The 20,665-nt window shown below is 44.5% G+C and overlaps 1 protein-coding gene across 1 annotated transcript in view; it reads left to right on the top strand.

Annotated features, from left to right (window-relative positions):
• RCOR1 (REST corepressor 1) overlaps positions 1 to 20,665 on the top strand; it is an 83,685-nt gene that overhangs the window by 54,547 nt on the left and 8,473 nt on the right. Inside the window, exons 5-8 of the mRNA XM_086461947.1 lie at positions 6,987 to 7,039; positions 11,792 to 11,953; positions 14,560 to 14,678; positions 18,348 to 18,426. Of these exons, the coding sequence (XP_086318073.1) occupies positions 6,987 to 7,039; positions 11,792 to 11,953; positions 14,560 to 14,678; positions 18,348 to 18,426 (413 nt within the window). The remainder of the gene's footprint in view (positions 1 to 6,986; positions 7,040 to 11,791; positions 11,954 to 14,559; positions 14,679 to 18,347; positions 18,427 to 20,665) is intronic.

The following is a 20,665-nucleotide window of genomic DNA, read 5'->3' as shown; positions in this document are numbered from 1 at the left end:
AAGAAAGCATCAGCCGGCTGGCTTTCCTTACGGTAATTCTTACTAGTACACTGCCCCACACATACACGCAGTCTGTAGGGCCTTCTCTTGATGTTATAGTGTCAGTTGAGGGCACAACTTTAGCTATGAGCATATGTTGGTAAAAGCTTTAAAAGTAACATGTGTCTACTAGCAAAAGGCTTTTCTTAGTAAACAGTTTAAAATAGTTTTGGCAAGCTACAAAAACTAAGCTAGATTTTTCAGTACACCTGTGTCTGCAGTACAGCCTCCTTGCTGGTATAGCAGAATTTGAAGGCAGATGACTCAGGTCTTTAACCATCATTGGTGTTTCAACTTTAGACTTGCCCTTAGATGCAGGCCATGCAAAGAACAGTATTTTAAAAAAAAAAAAAAAAAAAAGAGGTGTGGAAATATGGTGTTTCTTTTCTAACTTATTAGTGTGCATTGCTTGGGTGGGGACTGGTTGCCTTTGTGTGAGAAAGGAAGCTTTTGGTCGGTATCAGGGTTTTTAAAGGGATAAATCTCCCAGCAGTGGGGCACTCCATTCTCCCCAAGCCTGCTCCTTGTTTTATGCTCTCTGAGGCTGCAGTTCCCAGGCTCCAGGTGTGGTTCTATGACCAACTCTTTCCTTACCAATGCTGGTTTACACAGCCATGCCTGTTCCTTGCCTGCCTGCTCGTCCCTGCCACTGTGCTGTGCCAGGACAAGGAATGAGTTGCACTTTTCACTGAGCCAGTCTGATCCCTCTCTGGAACTAGGAGGGCTCGTCCTTTCTCAGGCTTGTGTAACCTCCCAGTGATTTTTACATGGTATATAACCATACAAAAACTGTAAAACTTGTTGGGTTATGAATAGCATGCTGCTTTGGTAGTGGTCAGCTGTTCAGTGCCTTGAGTGGCTCCAGAGCTAGTGCAAGAGAACGGGGCAGCCTGTGTAGCTAGGGCTGATGTAGGGGAGGGTCTGGGGCTGCCCCTCCTGGTAGGTGAGAGCATCTCCCATGCTTTGAACCACTAGCCCTCAGTGTTTGTATGGCTTCACTGCCGCTTGGATGAGGGAGCTAATGCAGCAGGAGAGGTTTGGTTGGTTTTCAGGTGGAACAGTATCCCGGTCTAATTCCCTGGGGGTCCAGGCAAATGTATGTTCTCCCAGGTGGGAAGAGGTGGCTGGAGGCTAGTAACCTGGCTCTGCTGCCAAAGGAAGCTTCTTGATAAGTGGACAAGAGATGATACACAAGTAAAATCTGAGCTACAGGGAGGTAAGTGGGTGGGAGGTTGAGATATACTGTGGAGTCCTGTGACTCAAGGTACACTGCCCTGCTGCAGGGTATTTTCTCTTGCTCCTATGCAAGTAAGCTTATCCAGGTAAGGTTGGTTTTCCTTTGCCTTGCCAGTTGCATCCAGGCTTTTCCCTCACCTGCTGCAGATGTAATGAAGCTGAGGCCTAAATCCTCTTATGCCTTGAGTTGCATGAAGTGACTTTTAAGTAGCCTTTGTGTCTGTGTAAGTAGCGCTCTCTGTTCCTAGAAACAGTGTTAAAGGGGGCTGTATGGCTGCCCAAGTGGGTGCAGCATGGGGCGCAAAACATGGCTGTGCTCTGGCTCACTGCTCCTTTCCTGCCTGCGACACACATCACATCTTGCCAAGAAAAGGAGATAGCTTTTCCAAGGGAGAAGACCCTTTGAAATAGGCAGGTTTTATTTTCTTTTAAGTGATTCTGCCCGGAAAAAGTGGTCAAGCCACTTCGCTTTGATCTCTGCCTACTACCCCCAGCCTCTTGTTGCAGCTGGCTTTAGTGAGACACTTGTCCAAACTCTTGTGCTTTTTGCAGCTTCCTCTCGTGTGCTGGGACCACGAGGTGGCAGGATTGTTCCACGGATGCTGCCAGGGTGGTGGGACAGCAATGCAGCTGCTCATTTTTATAGCCAAGGCAAAAACTGTGCTTAGTTGTTTGTGTACTATCATAATTGTGTTTTGAAACTTGGAAGAATTTCACATGTATGTGTCTAATCCATGCTCCTTATTTTCTTTATGTAACATTGATTTGTTCTGGGTCTTGACTTTTTTTCCTGTTCTCAAGGGAGATGGAGGGGAGGGGAAGATGTACGGCAACATCCAGAATTCCTCACAGGTTTCAGCATTGATCAAACCCTGTGAAGCACATTACTGAGGCTGTGAAGGCTGCTGCTTTTGTCCTCATTTCACCCTGTTCTGTCAGGGTATTGCATCACGTAATATGCAAAGTGTTCAGAGCTCCTGCAGTACCCCAGTAATAGGGGTGAACTGAGGTTGCAGCAACAGCTCTATCTCTGCATTCCTGTTGCTTTCTATAGGCTTTAGCACACTTGCTTCTGCTGCAAACCCTCCTTGGGGGTCACTGAGTCCACTAAACGTGATGCTTGTGGGGGTCATTAAGAAGTAATTTGGGTAGGGGGAAGAAATTCTGAAAGATCCACTCAGAGAGATTGTTTAGTTTGATCAGATGGTGCTGAGGGTAGTCACTGCTTTCAGGCATTTATCTTTTTAGAGTTCTCCCACCCCCCTTGAAATTAATGCTCCTGTTTTACATCTCTCAATTCACTGTTCTAGGATGCGGGACTGAAAATCAGCAATGCAGTTGTTTGCTCTTATCTCTCCTTCCCTCTGTCAGCCAAGAGGGTCCCCTGTCTTTTGTCTCTAGCGAGGAATCCTTGCAGGAAGGGGGTTAGCAGAACAAAACAGTATATGAGAAAGATGGCTGGAAACAAGACCACACAAATCGGGGGTTGACGGCACCATTTTGGTCAGAAACTCTTCTTTCTAGATGGCAGGGGTGGAAGCATCTTCCTCTGCTTCCTTTCTCACTCCCTTCCATTTCCCTTGTCTCTTTGACTGTTGTTAGTGCTACACTTGGGGTCCTTTGGTCATCTCATTGTAGACCTCACTACTTGTGTATTAGGGAGAGATGTTTATTAGCATCTGAGCACTACGTGCTCCTCTTTGCTGGTGACAATGTGCATGTGGGGCTCGCTTCCCTTTGTGTCCCCGCCTTTGTGCTCGTTCTGCCTTCCGGAGCATGACTGGCTGTAGGAAGGGGCTGTTTGGGCCAGGCTTGCTCCGTTTTGTGTGTGGGGCGGACAGGGGGATCCTGCTCACCCCGACACAGCTAAAAGGCGTGCAAGAGAAGAAATGTAGCCAAATAGGTAGAGAAATACCAGTTTATGGTTCTCTTTTCCGTTTCTTCCCCTGTCTGGTTTCTAGTAGCAACAAGAGCCTTCACAGGAGCTATCTATCTCCTGTGTCACACAACTGTCTCTTTTCAAGTACTGTTGTCTTTTTGGCTTCGTCTGTGCCAAAATATCTTTCCAGCATAGAGAAGCGAGTTGGGTGGGAGTGGAGGATGCTCTTGTCTGACCTGTTTGGGGAAAAGTTATGCTGGTAGAAAGAGTGTGTGGTGGTGTAGTTTATGCCAGGGGAAATGGGATGGGATTGTTTCGCTGCTCTTGCTTATTCTTTTCTGGGAAGCGGCTAAGAGCTGTGCTGGCAAACAGTCTCTTCTGGTGTAAGCAGGACACTGCCCTCGGCTCCTCTGGCTCTGAACTCTGATGTCTAAACAGATTGCTGGGTTACACGCTGAGTGTGACTGAATGCCACTGAAACGCAGTGGAGCAGAATTTCACGTGCTCGCTGCCCTGGGCTTGCTAGAGGTGCATAGGGAAAGCAGAGGTGGAAGAGGGCACTTATTTATCTGGCGTGGCATGTGAAGCATTAAGCTTGTGGCAATTCCAGGCTCCACTGGTATGGGAGACTAAAGGGATCGTGTGACTCAGCTGGTGGCGTGCTCTTGCTCACTTCATACAGAGGGGGATGGTAAAGAAAGAGCAATCACAAGGATTGCTCAAGGGACTGTTATACCTCTTGGATGGTGCAAGCATCAAAGCGAGCGAGCCCACAATTAGCCAAGAAATGACAAGCAGAATGGGCTAGGTTGTCAGTAAGCAGGCAGGGAACAAGCCAAGAGTAGAATATGATGGTGTGCTCCTTGTCCTTCCTTCATCCATAAATGCTCTTTCAGTGTATAGAAGGAGCATTGCTATGTGTTCATGGTTGGTTTATTGCCTTCCTGTCTTTTTCTTATTTTTCTTTTCTCTTCCTCCACCGCAACAATGAGGCGTAACACTGAGGTGTTACAGACCCCATCGTAACAACAAAAGCATCCTGCCTCCTTTCATGGTGTCCAGTCACTCGTAGTCTACCATTTGGCTCTGTGGTATATTGACTTGATTCAAGAGAAATCCTAGTGATACTGATATGCAGGGATCTTGCTAATGTTCTTGCTCAGCTAGGAAAGAAAATGCTGTACTGATTTTGGGGGGGGGATGGGGAGCAAGGGGGAGGAAGCATGTTTTCGTTGCTTATAGCATGTGGTGTAAGGAAGGTAGTATGCTGGAAAAGAGAGCGACTTTCTCTCTTCTCTGTATATATTAAAGAATAAGATGCTGAAGTCAAATCGGGAGCTGTAGATCTTTCTATAGTGAAAGCGAGTTAGTTAATGCAGCAGTACTTAGCATTCAGGAGCTTAATTCAGCCTTGGACTTCAGAGAATTCAACTCCTTTTCCTCCCCCTTCCTTCACCTCCCCATTAGACAACATATGTAACACTGCATGTGCAATACCTGTCCTAAGGAAGTGGAGAGCATTTAGCTGAAGTACAGGGAAATGCTGCACTTAGGGTTTCCTGGCAGCCTTTGGTTTTGGTGTGGTTATAAAGTCTGGAGGCACCTGAAGTTGCTCTTGCCCACATCCTGCTGATGTTCCCTGCCCTCTTTGGAGGGAAGAGATGGAGTGTAGGGAAGAGGCAGTTCCCTTCTCTGTCCCCATTTCCCTGTGTGATCCTCCTGGATCATGTTCTCCCCTTGGGGTGTGGTTTTGCAAGCTTTGTGTTTTTTTGGTGGTGTTTTGTTTTGTTTTGTTTTGTTTTCCCATGGCAAAGCTGATTTCTGAGGTTCCTATCCTTTGGTAACCCTCAGGATGTTCTGTTAGGCAACGCAGCTACTTTAGCCTAACAAGTTTCTGTGACTGTCCCAGTCACCTCCACTGTCTGTGCAACAATTTTATTATGTTTGCCTTGTGCAAGAAAAGGTTGTGTGCAAGAAGGAATGGTTTTCATTCCAGTTCGGCATGGTCCTTAGTAACAATTTGTTGACTTGGAGAGGCAGAGACATTTGTGCTGCAGGGGTGCAAATGAATGGTTGTGGCTACATCTTTCTCCAAAGGCTTATAAAAATTTTACTGAATGTATCCAGAACATGGTCCAACAAACAGGTTCATCAGCCCCCTGGGAGTCCCTGTGGGGTGCAGGTGGGAGCTTGAAAGAGCAAGAACCTCATGGAGTCTCCTTGCTAACATGGAACTGTGTCTGTATTTACTGCATGCTCTTCTCCTGCCTCAACATGTGGCTGTATTAACATTCACATGGACTTTTCCATGGTATTTAACAAAGCCCTTTTTTGCAACATCTTTTTGTGAAAATTAATTGCATCTCCTTTCCAAATGAAGGGCCAACATTGTGTCACATATTGTCTAGTAAGATGAGATGTCTACTTTAAGTACCTAGATCTAATTTCTTTGTATTGATGATAAGCTGAAAATAAGAGGCTGGCACTCTTCTGGTATGCATTTTTTGATCTGTCCACTTTGTTTTCCCAATACCTTTTGAGTTCATTGTTCAAATGAATTGCTCAAACTCATTAGTTTGCTTGGATGGAGGAAGAATTGAGGAGTGTCCCAGCTTGAAGGAAAAGCTTTAAGAAATGCTGTGCTATTAGACACAAGAGACTGTGCAAGAGTTATCATAAAGGCAGAAGACACGGGAGAAGTGCATTTGAGAGCTGAAGTTAATAATGAGGCCCAAACTGTGGGAAATGTGGCTTCCTTAGCTGCAGTGCACACAGAACCATTTCCTTCCGGAGGTGCTGCGCGTGCTCTCTGTGAGTTGGGTGCTCAGCACAGGAATTTTGCTTGCGTCCTTCCCTGGGTATCTGCAGAGAAGGAAGGGAAGATGATTTTTGAGTTTGTTGCTAAGTGACTTGTCTTGAAGTCAAAAATTTGTGGAAGAATGAGAGTTCTGTCTGTGTGTATTAGTTCTAAGGCTTTCAGGGTACTTGCACATTGGGTATCCTATAGACAACTAATGCTTCCAGCATCTTCCACTGCATTAGGTGAAGTGAGAGTTTCACCTTTTAGCTTGTATTTTTTTCAAAGGTGTTATCACTACAGTACGTTTTAATAATGACCAAGAACAAGGGAACAGGCTTCAGAATGCCACCACTGGTACTGACTTTGATCTGGCCCTCTCAAATGGGTACTGTTACATATAATGTAAGCTCAGTCACTTATGAAAGAGACATTTTGATTGTAGTCCCATCTATACCAAACATAATTCCTCAGGGCATCTGCACATTGTAAAGGTTAAAAGCTCTTGGGGGGCCTAATAATACATAGAGGTGTGGTTTGGTCCAAGACGAAAATTGCTGAGGCATAAGGGCTGAAAAATTTGCCAAGATCTCTGCAGTGGTTGTGCAACACTAGGAGTCTGGCAGTATTGGAAGGTATGGATTGTGTCTGGGGGTTTTTGTTCTTAAGAAAACAATTGCTTTGGGGGATTAAAAAAAAAAAAGTAGCTGAAACAGTCTAAAGCCTTGGTAAACAAGTTCTGAAATATTCTATGCCATATTTCAGAAGTACTCAAGTGGATTGGGTATCATGCATCATTTAGCCTTGTTAAGGAAAATATGTAGTAGTTTGTCTGATGACTGTTGTTTTTCTTTTGTTTCCTTCCTTTCCTGAGTTGTTGGAAACAGCAGCTATTCATGAGAGTTCTCTGTGGAGGATGCAATGACCATGACTGAAATCAGAGCTGCAGGACTGGGGTTTAGACTGGAAAGGGGAAAGGAAGAGGAGATTAGATCATTACATGAAATGCTCTTATGCCCTCTCTTTGTTTTTCAGTGGACGAATATATTGCCATTGCTAAAGAGAAGCATGGATACAATATGGAGCAGGTAACAACCCTTTGAATACTCACTTTATCTTAAAACCTTTTTCAGCAGGTATTAAAACATAACTTAGTGACTGCCTAGAACTGCTTCTGCTCTCCTAACTTCTCCCAAAACTGACTGTTCCTGATAGTGACCTGTGCTCTGGGGATATGGAGTTCATCCCTAGTTTTGCATCAAGAGTCAAAAGAAGAAAAACAAAACCATTGTAATTTCTAGTGGAGTTTGGCCATGAGTATTATGCTTCCTGTGGTGACTACCTCTTGAGCACTTTCAGAACCCCTAATCAATGTTAAAAAGATTGGCTTGTCTTTGGGCAGCTGCGTGATTGCATTGCAGTTTCCAGTTGACTGCTCCACCTCTGCTTCATGGATGTATCGGCAGTTATTAATGAGCTATTGAACCATCATATGCTTTTCAGAGGAAAACAGATATCCATGGTTATTTACCTTAAAACTGTGCTGCAAATCCTTTTACATTTCATAGATGAGCACCTCAGATGTCTGCGGTAGCAGTGGACAACTTCATCTGTCCCTGAAGTTAGCCAGTGCTTTTAGCCTAGAGATGGAAATCCTGGTCTGAGGAGCAGACCTCTCCTTTACTCCACATGGTATAGGACTGTGTACTAATCTTCTCTGTGTTAGCTAACATCAATTTCAACACTTGTCTGGGGAGATGAGTAGACCTATGCCTGGGAAGCTTTTCTGAATTCTGTGGAGTTCCCTTATGTGCTAATACTTGCTCAGAAAGGGGAGATGGAGAATCTCATGACTTACTGTATTGGCAAATTATCTGCGAAGGGGTTCTATGAAAGCTTGAAAGTTCATGAAATTGTTCAGGCAAAGGCCGTGAGCATAGAAACCAATGATTTTGATGCACAAGGTTTCTATTTAAATGACTTTGCTGTCATCTTGTGAGTCAGACTTTCAGTGGTTGATACTCATGCTCAAAAAGACAGGAACAAGAGCATTGAAGCTGAGATAGCCAGCGAAACTTCCACCAAAACCAGGAATGATCAGACTTGATATTTGTAGTTTAAGACATAAAACAGCATAAAAGGAAGATGAAGACACCAAAAGGCTGCAAACTTAAAGGAAAGTAAGGACGGTAGCTTACTTCAGTTGAGATGGGTATATCTTAGTATTGGACAATGTGGGTAATATTTGCTGAAAGAGGTGGTCTCAGGGTGATAAAAATGGGTTTCATTAATGGTGGAGAAGTGTTGGTGTCTTGGTTTGAAAGACAGGTGTCTGCGGAGGAAGGCAGGAGCCTCCCTTGAAATGGAAAATGCAACCCCCTTCCCTCCAAACTATTATAATTTTGAAATTAACGGGCCTTCAGGCAAAGATATGGGGAATAGGAATGACAGTTCTTTACTTATATATATATATATATATATATATATATATATATATATATATATATATATAACACAAGGCAGGGAAAAACAAACAACCCACTGGTTTACACTGACAGAGTCAGAAATACAACCTGACACCCTGTTAGGGTGGCAGTAGCAGTCTGATAAGATGATGGCTGCAGTCCTCCTGAAGCGATGGATGTAGTTCTGTGGAAGCAGCGATCTTGTAAAAGGGTCTGGTCTTCCTCCGAAGGTCCAGTGGTAGGTAGGTAGCTCTTGTCCTCTGGAACTCCAGTGGGGGGAAAACTCCTCTGGGAATCCAGTGGAAGAAGGCTGCTAGGGTGTTGGAGATCTCAGTTTTTATTTGGCATGGACTGCTTGGCTCCTTCCCCCCCGGGCGGAGCATCTCACAATGGGATGGGGAGTCGTGAGGCAGTTCCTTGATGGGCCATTGACAGGAGATAGTCCAGGAGCAGTTATCGATGGGTCAGGCGATAAGGCGTTGTTGTGCCCAGTAACAGGAGATAGTCCAGAGGGGGGAGGCAGGGAGCACCGCCCCACCTGGTCTCAACAGCTCCTGAAGATGGTAATAGAATCCTTTTTTTTCTTTTGGCACATTTTACACTCTAACCTAGGACAGTTGGTTAGAGAGTATAGACTGATCAAAATGAAGCTTGTGATTTTAAAACCCACTGAATTCTTGTGTTTTGAAAAACTTAGATTTGGCTAACAGAGATTTGCGTTCATTTTAATGTTGGAAATACAAACCTCCTACTCATTCCTCAAAATCTTTTTCCCCATTTTCCTCCCCTCCTCTGTCTACAGAAGTAGAAGTTACAGGACTCACCACACCAGGATATAAAGTGGCTGAGCAACATGTAAAAATATCTCTCCTTCTAAAAATTTTCTCATTCTTTCCCTGACACTCTGGCATAATACTGTGCAGTTAAATGTGTTTCCCATATCCTTTGGGATTTCCTAGACAGCTAAGCTAGGCACTTCCAGGAAATAACTGGAAAGGATCTATCTTGTATTGCTGTGGAAGGCATGTAGTCATTTTTGTATTATAGGGACAAGTGTCAAGGCTTTCAAATTTGGATGATTTGTTGTCGCCAAGGGACACTCTCTCTTCAGTAGGTATCGTCAGAGTTGCTGTTGGCTGGGTAACTGTGGACAAGCTGATACAAACTCGCTGGAAGCCAGTCAGAGCTCGCTTTAGCATTTGGCCACCGTCTCTGAGCTTCACTGGCCAAGGCAGCCCTTTCCCACGTGTCCATCCCCCCGACAGCCGGTCTCACTGGACCCCTGTGCAGGTGGCTTGGCTGACAGTCATTGCACAGAGATTCCCGTTCTTCTATCTGCCCAAAACCTACCTTTGCAGATTAAGTTGTGCCAGTTTGTGGGAGTGGTGAGCTGTCTGGCAGGGTGGCTGGGGTGGATGCTGGCGCTCCTCTGCCCAGTAGCTTTCCTGTCCAGCTGGCTGCAGATGTGCTGCGTGTGGCTCCCATGGTTCTGTCCTTTCTCTCCCCTTGCCTATGGCCACGTGCCCCATTCTTGGCTCTGCTGCTGCCGGATGATGGCTGGAAGCTTGGGGCTGTGCTGGTGGGAGTCCCTGCAGCCTCGCCAGCTTGAGGGCAGGCAAAGGGCAGGCTCCAACAGGCAAGTGAGTTCTGGCAGGGCAAGCCTACTTCAGCTGGTGTTGCAAATGGCTGTGGGTGGTTGTGCTGAGCCATGGCAGTCGCAGGCTTTTGGGAGCACTACAGCAAATCTGGCTGTGAGCTATATGCTGTCTTGCCAACCTGTCAGACACCCTGGGACAAAGGAGGCTGGAAAAGCTGTGTACTCACCTGTGTATGAGTGCAGAGCTCTCCTAGGACAGCACGGGGCGGTGGAGGAATACTGCTCTCCTGTTAAACAAGCCTATAAGGAAAACCTTTTTGTTTACCTTTTGCTTTGTGTAAGCAGCTGTCCTCTCAGCCCTTGCTAGCGCTTTAGTGGTATTTAACATTACCCTGCCCTCCCAGAAAGTCTCCTTGCTTTCTCGCAGCGATATTTGCTACAGCTTGCATCCGAAGCTGAAAGGGATCAGAGGGGAGAGAAAACTCAGTCCTTCATGACTGCAAAATAGTTTCTTTGGCCCTATGGTTGCTGAAGTGGATGGAGATAAGTGGCTGTGTGGCTTCTGTGACATCTTGGGTGACTGTGCCGTGACCAAGACTACTGCTTGTTCTGCGTGGTGGCAGAAAAGAGGAGAGGGTGCCTGGGCAGCACTGAGAGGCCAGTAGGGTCAGGACAAGATCTTGGATAACACTAATATTTATATGCATACTTTCTGCAGAATCTCAGGGGAGCAAGATCCCATAAAGGAACTGGTTTTTGCATAGCAAAGCATAATGGGGAAACCCCAAATTTGGAGGGATTTTGTAGCTCTGAGTGGCCAGAGTGAAACTACTAGATGAGGGTAACTGTGGCTGCGAAACCCAAGCTGAGTTTGCATATGACAAGCAGGTTACTCTGATGTTTTACTCAGCATGTTAGGGATTGTTTTCACTTTACCACCATTGCGAAAGGCTCGTTTCTAGCTCTGCAGAGTCAGGCCTTCCCAAAATGACTTGCGGTGGTCACTGGCATGCCAGATGTAGTGATGTGTCATAATGCACAGGAGCTGCGTGCCCCTGGGAGAGGGGTGGCTGTGAGCAAGCATCAGGGAGTGGGAGGAGGATGGTTTGCAGGAGGTGAAGTGCAGCGCATGTCTTTGGAACTGAGAACCAGAGACTGCAACAGCGAAAAAAGATATGTCTCAAGGGAACAAATGAGTAGCCCCCAAAATGAGTGAGATTTGTTCCTCCTTCAGGCCAGGGACATCTTAGTAGCATGTCAAGGTTGTGCATGTTCTCTGCATTCTTCCAGTTCTTTCCTCATCCTTTTCCCCTTCCCCTTCAGAAAGAGCCCCCCAAACAACCATAAACTGCCCCCAGTCAACTACACAGTCCTCCTGCTTGCAGAGGAAATGGATGGAGGTTAGCACTGGCAAGAAGCTTCCTTTAGTCCAGCCTGGCTTTTAGGTAGTCTTCCCAAGTCTTTGCTTAGCTTTTCTGTGTATACCATGATCAGTAAAGTTGGAGTAATTTCTTCAGTTTTCTTCTCCCCCCTTTCTGTTGCTACTCTCTTTCTACATTACTCCCTGTGTAGTTTGGATAAACTTCAAGTTGGTCGTCACAACCTAAGCAGAGTGGGGGTCAGACTCCAGGTTTCTTGCACACAGAAAAGTGTTTGATGTAGCTGAGAATTAAAATTATGTCTAATGTGTTGCCTGAGAAAAATGCTGTAGCTCTCCCTTTGCACGCATGGAATAATATTTCTTCTGATTACAGTCTTGGTGTCCTTGTTATTTCTAGGCCCTTGGGATGCTGTTTTGGCACAAGCACAACATCGAGAAGTCTTTGGCAGATCTGCCAAACTTTACTCCATTCCCAGATGAGTGGACGGTGGAAGACAAGGTCTTGTTTGAACAGGCCTTCAGTTTCCATGGGAAAACCTTTCACAGAATCCAGCAAATGGTAAGTGGTGTCACAGGAATGGAAACGCAGAACAAGTGACTGGACCATCGTCTTCAGTGCTGGTTGTGCTGAGCTACTGTCTCCTGCTCTTGGGAGAGAACAGGCCAAAGGGATCATTAGAGGAAAAATATTACCATGAATAGAAAGAAACAACGTTGTTTCCAGAGTCTCTGTAGAAGCGTTTTCCTGAAGTGCTTTACTTGTTCAGGATAATCTTTGACTGAGCAGATTTTTTGGTTGGAAATTACAGTTTTCAGTCCCCTGTGTGCTATGGTAGTGTTTGTCTCAGCTGGAGTTCAGGCGTGGTCTGTATACATGTGCCCACCCACATACAGAGTAAAGATCATCTCTGTGCAAAGCTGATTTCTTTTTGTACAGCCTGCTTTTTAGGAATTCATTTTATTTGACTATGGAGTCTGTGCTTAATGTGATTTGGGACTGTCAGTGGATGCTGTCATGGAGGTTTATACATCATTGCAAGCATTCAGTCCTTTGCTTTTGGTTGGTAGTGATATGTTTTTAAACTGCAATTGAGAGCTTCAAGGGTAGGTTTCTGCCTGAAAGGGAACTGCTGGGGTATGTGCGATTTTCTTTCAGAAGAGGGAGAGGATGTAATGTAAAAATTTTTTATTAATTACATCTTGAGATTTTCTTCAAGCAGTTCATCATCTGGGTGGCAACCTGACTTTGTTCTTTGCTCTCCTTCAGCAAAGTGCCTCTCAAATGTTGCAACAGCACCCAGTTGTGTTGGTTTTGACCCTTTGGAGTGAGCCTAGGCTGTTGCAGCCTGTCCAGCCTCTGCAAAGCACGTGTGAAGTTCTGTGTGGCTGATCCTGCAGAAGAGCAAAAGGCAACTTGCCTCTCGACTATGAAGGAAAACTGTTGGGTCCCTTTTGAAAAGGGTGGCAGGAACATGCTCATTCCCCTCATGTCCTCCTTGAATGTTCCTTCACTGGCGTTCATTTTCAAATGTTCTTAGAGTCCTAGGGTCTCCCACTCCCTTGGGTCAGGTGATGGGGCTTGCACATACTATGGGCAGCTGCTATAGGCAGTCTGGAGAGTTGTGGACTCCTGAAGGGTGAAGCTGGTTTTCTTTATTCTTCTGTTCTTACATAGGGGGGGAAGAAAGGGGAGGAGAATGTCCTGGGGAAACAGAGAACATAAAGCTCGTCCTGTTCCTTGGTTAAATGCCAAAGCAAGAAATTCTCAATTCGGTTTATGTGCAGAAGCATGGCTGTCCCTGAGTGAAGTGCATTCCAATACAGGGATGCCAAGCTTATGCACTGTTCCCTAGGTAATGATATTTTTTTACTGTTGCTCCCAGAAAACCCATCCTGCATGAAAGGAATTAAATGGCATGAAGCTTTTGTGTTTAGCAGGGGACAGGAATCAATGGTTTGGGAGCACGTTAGTTGTTACTTTATATATGCTGCCCCATTAGCACCAGTGTAATTTGGAATAGAGGGGAAAAACCACTGAAGTCAGAGACTGAAAAGTGAGTTATGTTGTTTACCGGAGCTGGTTCGATATTTTGGCACTCTTAGCATGTGTTTGTAGCCAAGTGGATGTTTGTCGCGAACAGCCTTGTCTCCCTGAGTTTGTTCTGTGGAACTCTAATTCCACTGTACCAGCCTGCTGCATGGCTATTGGCAGCACAGTGTTGACTTAGCACCTGTGCTTTGCCAGTGCAGCTGTGGGCCAGGGTGGTAGTTCTGGTGCGATCCATTATTAGGACCTAAAGTCTAGCTGCAGTCTGAGAACCAGACTTACCTCAAGTGAAGATGTAAACTGCAGTACCTGAATGAGAGATCTGGCTCTTGCTCACGGTTTTGTTTTCCTCCCCACCCATCCTGCCCTCTAAGCTGAATCAGACGCTTATCTAAAACATGTTTTATTCAGCAAGAAAGGCTGGAGTTTTACCTTGTAGAAGTCCTGTGTAAGAACATCCGTGTAAAGTACTTCAGAAGTAGAGAATTAGTCTTAATGTAGTTTTACACTTTTTGGAGGCAGACTTTTCATTCATAGCTGCAGGGCAATGACGTTAGTGTAAGAGGATGAAAAAAAAATGATTGAGACTCATGTTTTCCTATATCTTCAGTTCACCATACAGTAACGTTTCACCTTTTGAAAACATCTTTTGTTGAGACCTTTGAATAGACTTCATCATGTGAATGATATGAATAAGCCTTTTTAACCAAACATCAAAGATATGCTTGGGATGTAGCCTGCAATTCAGCAGTTCCTGCCGTTGCTCACACATGCCTGTGTTGGCTTTTAAAAACTCTTATCTCAGTTTCAAGGCCCCATTTTGGATTTACTCTTGTTATGTTCCTCTATTCTGAAGGGAACCAGCTACCTGGCTGGTGAGTGGAGGCTTGCTGAGATGCTCTTTAGAGATTTTGATGTCCTAAATAGTAGGCACTAACCTGAAACACTCCCCTATAGATCGTTTTTGGAAAGGCTGCAGACCTGCCTTGCTTGAGCCTTTGGAAGACTCTTAACACAGAGAGATCAGATGTTCGTTGACAAAAACAGACTGATTGTGTGTGAACTCCTGCGGATATTTTACATATAAACATATAAAAGGATACATGTTTAATTTACAGCTTCCTGACAAATCAATAGCCAGCCTGGTGAAATTTTACTACTCCTGGAAGAAGACAAGGACTAAAACTAGTGTGATGGACCGTCATGCTCGTAAACAAAAAAGGGAACGTGAGGAAAGGTAGGTTTGCAAGCAGAAGGGCTGTGTATTGACGCACACTGATTTTTTAGAGTATTGCAGAGATTCCTGTTAGCTTGTGAGAAACTAGATGTAGGATTTTCCCCAAAATGTTTCCTGGTACCACACCTTTTTTCCCCACCCCTTTTCCCTGCTGTGCGTGTTTTGCTTTGCTTAAAGCCGAAGGAATCTGTCAGCAATTAGGTGTGCTCCCTTTTTCAACACTGTGCAATTCCCGATTGCCCTCTAGTGCAGTCATCAGCGTCCTATCACTCTAGAAGCTTTTTCTCTGATACTGCTTGAGGGTGGAGAAAATGAAAATAAAACTGTTTACAAGCTGATCGGCACTGTTGTCAGCACAGCCAGAAAAGCTGATAAGCAAGATAGTAAAAGGAAGTAATGAAATAGTTAGAAATCTGCCTTTATTTCCTCCATGTGATGCTTAGTAGAGTGAGTTGTCCCTGATGGGGAACAGGCTCCAGTGCAGCACCCCTCAGCCTGTGAGTATGCACACACAGACCCTTCCCCTGCATTTTACTTAGGGAAATGTTACCAGTATAAGACTGTCAAAAACCAAACCAAACCAAAACCCAAACAACCCCCCCCAAAAAACCCCACAAAAACAACCCCAAACCTTTCCCTGAGAGACATGAAGTTAAGGCTGTGATTTTGAGTGACTGAGAAGAGGGTAGCAGAGGGGAACTTAGGATGAATTTTCTGGCAGAGGTGTCCCAAGGAGTGTTGGGTGCATTAGGATTTGGGTGAGGGTGGTAGTATTCAAGAGGTCACACTAGCCACTGAGCTTCAGCAGATGAGCTTGACTCCAGCTTGTGCAGCTTTGTCTGCAAGGTCACCCTCCTAGATAATCATGCAGACCCCTGAAGGTAGGTCAGCCAGTGGCCTTGTGTGTCTTGCTAGCAGTATCTGTACAGTTAGAACTGCCGCTTCGTGACTGCCTGCTTCTGGAGCTGACAGGGCTTCAGAGATGTGGTGGCTTCAGGTGTGTGTGGGGAAAAAAGATGTGCTCTGAACAGCAGCAACTCCATCTGCTTGACACAGGTGCCTTCTCAACTTGCTCTAAAATGCAGTTGATATCTTTACAGACCAAACTTGAGGTGTGCCTGGTGTTGGAAGACTCCTAACGTAATTGGGCCAAATTCTGCAAAAGCTTTTGCCCCAAAGGAGCTGCTGCTTTGCACTTCCCAGGGAGTTGTTTGGCTCCAGTGCGTATGAGTGAGCCCTGTTTGGGAAGGGCGAAGAAACTTGTTTCCAGGGTTGAGCTGTACTATGCCAATGACTCACTCAACCTCTCCCATCACTCCACTAGATCAACAATGCTTGCTTAACAGGCAGGGCCAGGGAGACTATACCAGCCAACTTGTCCAGTGTTTGGTTGGCTTTCTCTGACCCGAATCTCTTTTTTTCCATTCTGTTCTTTTCCCTTCTCTGCAAAGACTGTCTTGATTTTTTTTTTTTCCCCTCTCCTCATTCTGTTGTTTGGTTTTGTTTTTTTTTTTTTAAAAAAAATTTTCCTACTAATTTATGGCATGAGGGGGAATCTCTTATAAGGAATATGTGTTTGTCTTGTACTGTGTAGTTTGGGATCTTCTAATACTACCTCTATTTTTTTTCTGTTCTTATAAATGAAGTTACTGCAATTTGGAAATACACCTTTCTGGTACCTATGCCTGTTTGCTGGGAAAAGCAGCACCTGAGACCATCTGGTGATTGGGAAAGAACTGTATGGGTACCATGTGCTGTAGTTTTCTAACCTTTGAGGAAGGTGACTGGATTGGAAATGTGTGATTTGGTTTACATCTGCCACAAGCTAAGCACCAGGCTGTCAGCTCGGTGTTTGATGTCCCTTCTTCCCCTCCATTATGTAAAAGTCACACCCTTACACCTTCAAAAGATTTGTCTTTTCTGTGCAGCCATGCGGGATGTGGAAGCAAAGCTGGGTGAGTTTGGGGTGCCCAGATTTTGAGGCTGTGCCGTGCCATTGGGTGTTGGCAAAACTTCAGAAATATTCTTCGGTTAATAGTGATCAATGTCTAAAACTGCAGAAATGAGTGGGTGGGTTTTGATCTAGCTCATGTCTAGAGAGCTTGCTGCAATAGAAGAGCAAACTACGAGCACAGCAAAGCCCTTGGGGGTTTGGCCTCTGCAGAAAGGCTACAATCTGAACCTAGGTGAGAACACAGGGATGCTATTTCAGAGAAGGAGTTAAGAGAAGAGGCAGTCTGAGGTATCTCACTCAAATACTGCTATATCTCTTCTGTGGCTAGGCAGGGAAATTCCCTGACCCTCAGATTGTCACTAAAATAGCTCCCCAGTGCATTTGGGACCAGGTTTTCAGTAGCTGTTCTTAGTTGTATGTAAGGGGCTTTGTGTGTGCAGCTTTGGGAGGGGGTGCTTGTGAGTTTGTTCCCTGGAATTGTGATCACACAAACTAAATATCTGGCGAATCAGCTCATAAGCCACGCGGCTTGGGAAAGTAGGAATGGCTTGTACAAGTGACGACTGTTGTGGAGATGGATGCCAGCTCAAGCCACCTGGCAGTAGGTTCCTCCTTAGGCTGTGTCTGCACAGGACGTCGCTGCAGCAGGGAGAGGGCCATGAGCGAGTGCCGGGGCCGCAGCCATGCTCGCTGGCTGTGCTTGCTGTCCCCTGCTCGTGTGTGAATGCACTCCCGCTGGCTCCGGCACCCCAGCAGTGCAGCACAGCTCCTGCTGGGGTTTCTCTGCACAGCCCTGCCTTGCGCTGGTGCTGTGACATACCTGCAGCAGCCAAAGTTCCTCACCCCAGGCTGTAAAGTTTGACATGACAAAATAGATTTATTTTTTTATTTAAAAAGAAAAAAACAAAAGCTTTGATTAGGTCAGCTTATTTCTTTGTTTCTGGGCATCATCCCAAATGGTGCAATTAACTTCAGTTGTGTACAGTACAAAAATTCTAAATGGTGAAAATACATTTGATTTAATGTCTGATTAAAATTCCAATGAAGCCAAACTGGCCAGGTGTGCCAAGGTCACTTTTAATATGGCCCCAGTTTCATGCCTGTTATTATTCTGTAACTGATAACCTTTTTTTTTCCCTCATCCAGGAGATGAAATGTGAGGCTGTCACTGAAAAAAAAAAAAAAAACAAACCAAAACAAAAAAAACCCCAAACCAAACCCGAACACTTTTTATGCTTGTTCTTGAGGGAGTTATCGTGTGCATGTCTAATTTGCTAAATGTTAAGGAGTTATACGAAATCTGTGTTTTAGTTACTGGCTGTAATTCTAAGTCTTCATTTCTGTCTCTGTTTGCCTAAAGTTAAAATGCTCAGTGTCCCATGTTCTTTAAAAGATAACTTGTGTAATCAATTTCATGTATCTTGCCTTCATCTGAGCAGACTTATTTTGCCCGAGTACACTACTGAGAAGTCTTCCTTTACAAGACATGGTCCCTAGTATCTTTAAAATTAAGAATTTCTTGACTTAAAACAAAAACAAGTAAGCAAAAAAATCCAAAACAACCCCCCCCCCCACCTCCTAAAAAAACCACCCTGGGAATAAAATTAAGGAAAGCTGTTGGACTTGCTATTGCATCCATGCATTTCTTTTAGCATGCTATTTATAGAAAAAGAGCCTCTCAAACTAATACAGTGCTGTTTGCTTTTGTCTTCCAGTGAGGATGAAATGGAGGAAGCAAATGGAAATAACCCTATTGATATTGAAGTTGAACAAAACAAGGAGAGCAAAAAGGAGGTATAGTTCTTTTCTTACTACTGTACAAATGAAAGTGTTTACTTACTAGCTACTTCATGTAAAAGGTGACAGTACCTAATTTTCTTTATTTGTGCTTTGTATAGTTGTCATACAAGAAAAGAAGAATTGTCTTCAGAATTATTCTTAAAGACAAGTATAGACAAATAAGTTGTTATGGATGTAGCTGGGAAAATTTAAGACTTTACCGTCCCATGATAGTGTACTGTGTGAATGTTTCTAGATTCTTTGAATCTCTCTTTGGCTGCGTTAGCTTCAACCACCTTCAGTGATGGTTTAAATCAATGTATCTGCATGGAGATGGAGTAGAAGCACCTGTGTCCCCACTGAGATGGCTTGGTGGAGGATGTCCTGTTCTAGCGTGTTTGTCTACACCTTAGACTCTAATGTAAACTCCCCATGTACTGAAATCCTCAGCAATAGTTCTGAGGATTTTGGTGGCACCAGGATTGCAGCTACAGTGGTCAACAGTAAAGGAGAAAGCTTTTGTGTGGCCAGTTCATTTTGTCTGGCAGAGGGGCCTTAGCCTGTTGTTGTGCACAGAATATTTTGTCTGCTTAAAACATTGTACTTGCACCTCACTTCAAATACTTAATTTTAAGTGGGCATAGAGTTCTGGATGAAAATAGCCAAATGAATATATCAGTTTTGAAAACATAGTCTGTGATGGTTAGCAGGAAAGTGTATATTTTATCTTCATGTGTATGCCCTGCTGGTTATCTATTACTAAATAAAAAAAAAGCTTTGCCATTCAGCAGCAGCGTGGGTTGTATGTGTGAGCGAGTGCTACAGGAAGACATTTACCCTAAGGCCATCTCTTCTTGAAGTAGCTCCCTTTCCTGATTTCTTGTAGCCTGATTTCTCTCCCACAGTCATTCTCTTTCAATTTTTTAAATTATTTTTTTAAAAGGGTATGGGTAGGGAAAATACCCCTAGAAATATTTAAAAACATGAGTGCGCACAGGCAAAACCAAAGTCCTAGAGCAGCTATTTTGTCAGTCACTGTCAGTGAGATTAATTTCTCTAATAAATTACTTTGAATGGAAATAACTGAAAAATCACAGCATTATAATCTGTTCTTCACCTATGCTAGAGTGCTCTCTAGACTTTCCAGAAAAGCCTAGCTGTTGCTTCCACCAAAGGAACTGGCATCCCTGATGACTTCCTAGGAGCAGAGTGGACGTGAAGCCACTTGTATTCACCCTTCCTTACAAGAAGCTGAGTTCTCAAAAGCCTCAGCAACACCCAAACTGGAAAGGTTCTCACTTGGCTAAGTTGCAGCTGCATATCACAGCTCTCCAGTGTGTCTTGTAAATAATTAAGACTATCATCTCATTTACTATTATTTTAATAAATTTTCAAGTTTATATTTTTCCATAAGCTCTTTGAAAGCTTGCATCTGTAAGAGACTTTCCTTCAGTCCCCTTTATTATTGCTTCCTTCCCTACCAAGGCTGGCATATGCTCTGAACTTGCTGTGGAAGAGGGTAAGGTAGTTCTTTGCCAACTCAGATGCCTCTGTTGTGAGGCTAAACCACAGCAGATGGCTGATAGCTGCCATCAAGACATTTTTGTAGAAAGTCTTGTATGGGAGGAGGCTGTCTGCCCTCCCCATCACACTAATACAGGCCATGGCACACTAACCAGTCTGAAAGAGATCACCAAAACTCATGGAGCATGCGCAGCCTGGCTGTGTATGCAATGGTGGGCAGCCCTGTGAGGGATTTTCTGGACAGGGATCGTACTGATGGGTAAAATGAAGCTGACAACCTGCATAGCCTGTTCAGAGTTAATATGATTTGATTTCGCAATACCTGAGCCTGGCGCTGATTGAAAATGTCTAGAGAGAGAGCAGGTATCCAGGAGGTGAATGTGTTCTTTCTTGGTCGTTACATTTCTCTTAACGACATGGTCGGACGAGCAGGGGTGGTGATGTACCACTAGCCCAGGACTTTTACCGTAAAGAACCTCCCTGTCCCAACCCCACAGAGATGGTTTTTCCAGCTCTGAGACATGTCAGTTACTGTATGACTTGCCGAGTAATACTGGGATTTCTCAAAGTATCTGAAATCTCTCATCTGTTTCCTCTTTTGGGGATCATTGGAGGGGGAATCTTCCTTTTTTTTTTTTTTTTAGTACTTTCAGTGTTAGTGCAACTGTTCAGGTTTAACTACAGCTGCTTTCTCCGCATCTTCCCTGTTCCTGGAAATGCCTCCCATTTC

Source organism: Leptosomus discolor, chromosome 3, assembly GCF_034619465.1.
Source record: "Leptosomus discolor isolate bLepDis1 chromosome 3, bLepDis1.hap2, whole genome shotgun sequence".
Taxonomy (NCBI): Eukaryota; Metazoa; Chordata; class Aves; order Leptosomiformes; family Leptosomidae; genus Leptosomus; species Leptosomus discolor.
This window is presented reverse-complemented; position numbering and strand designations above follow the sequence as displayed.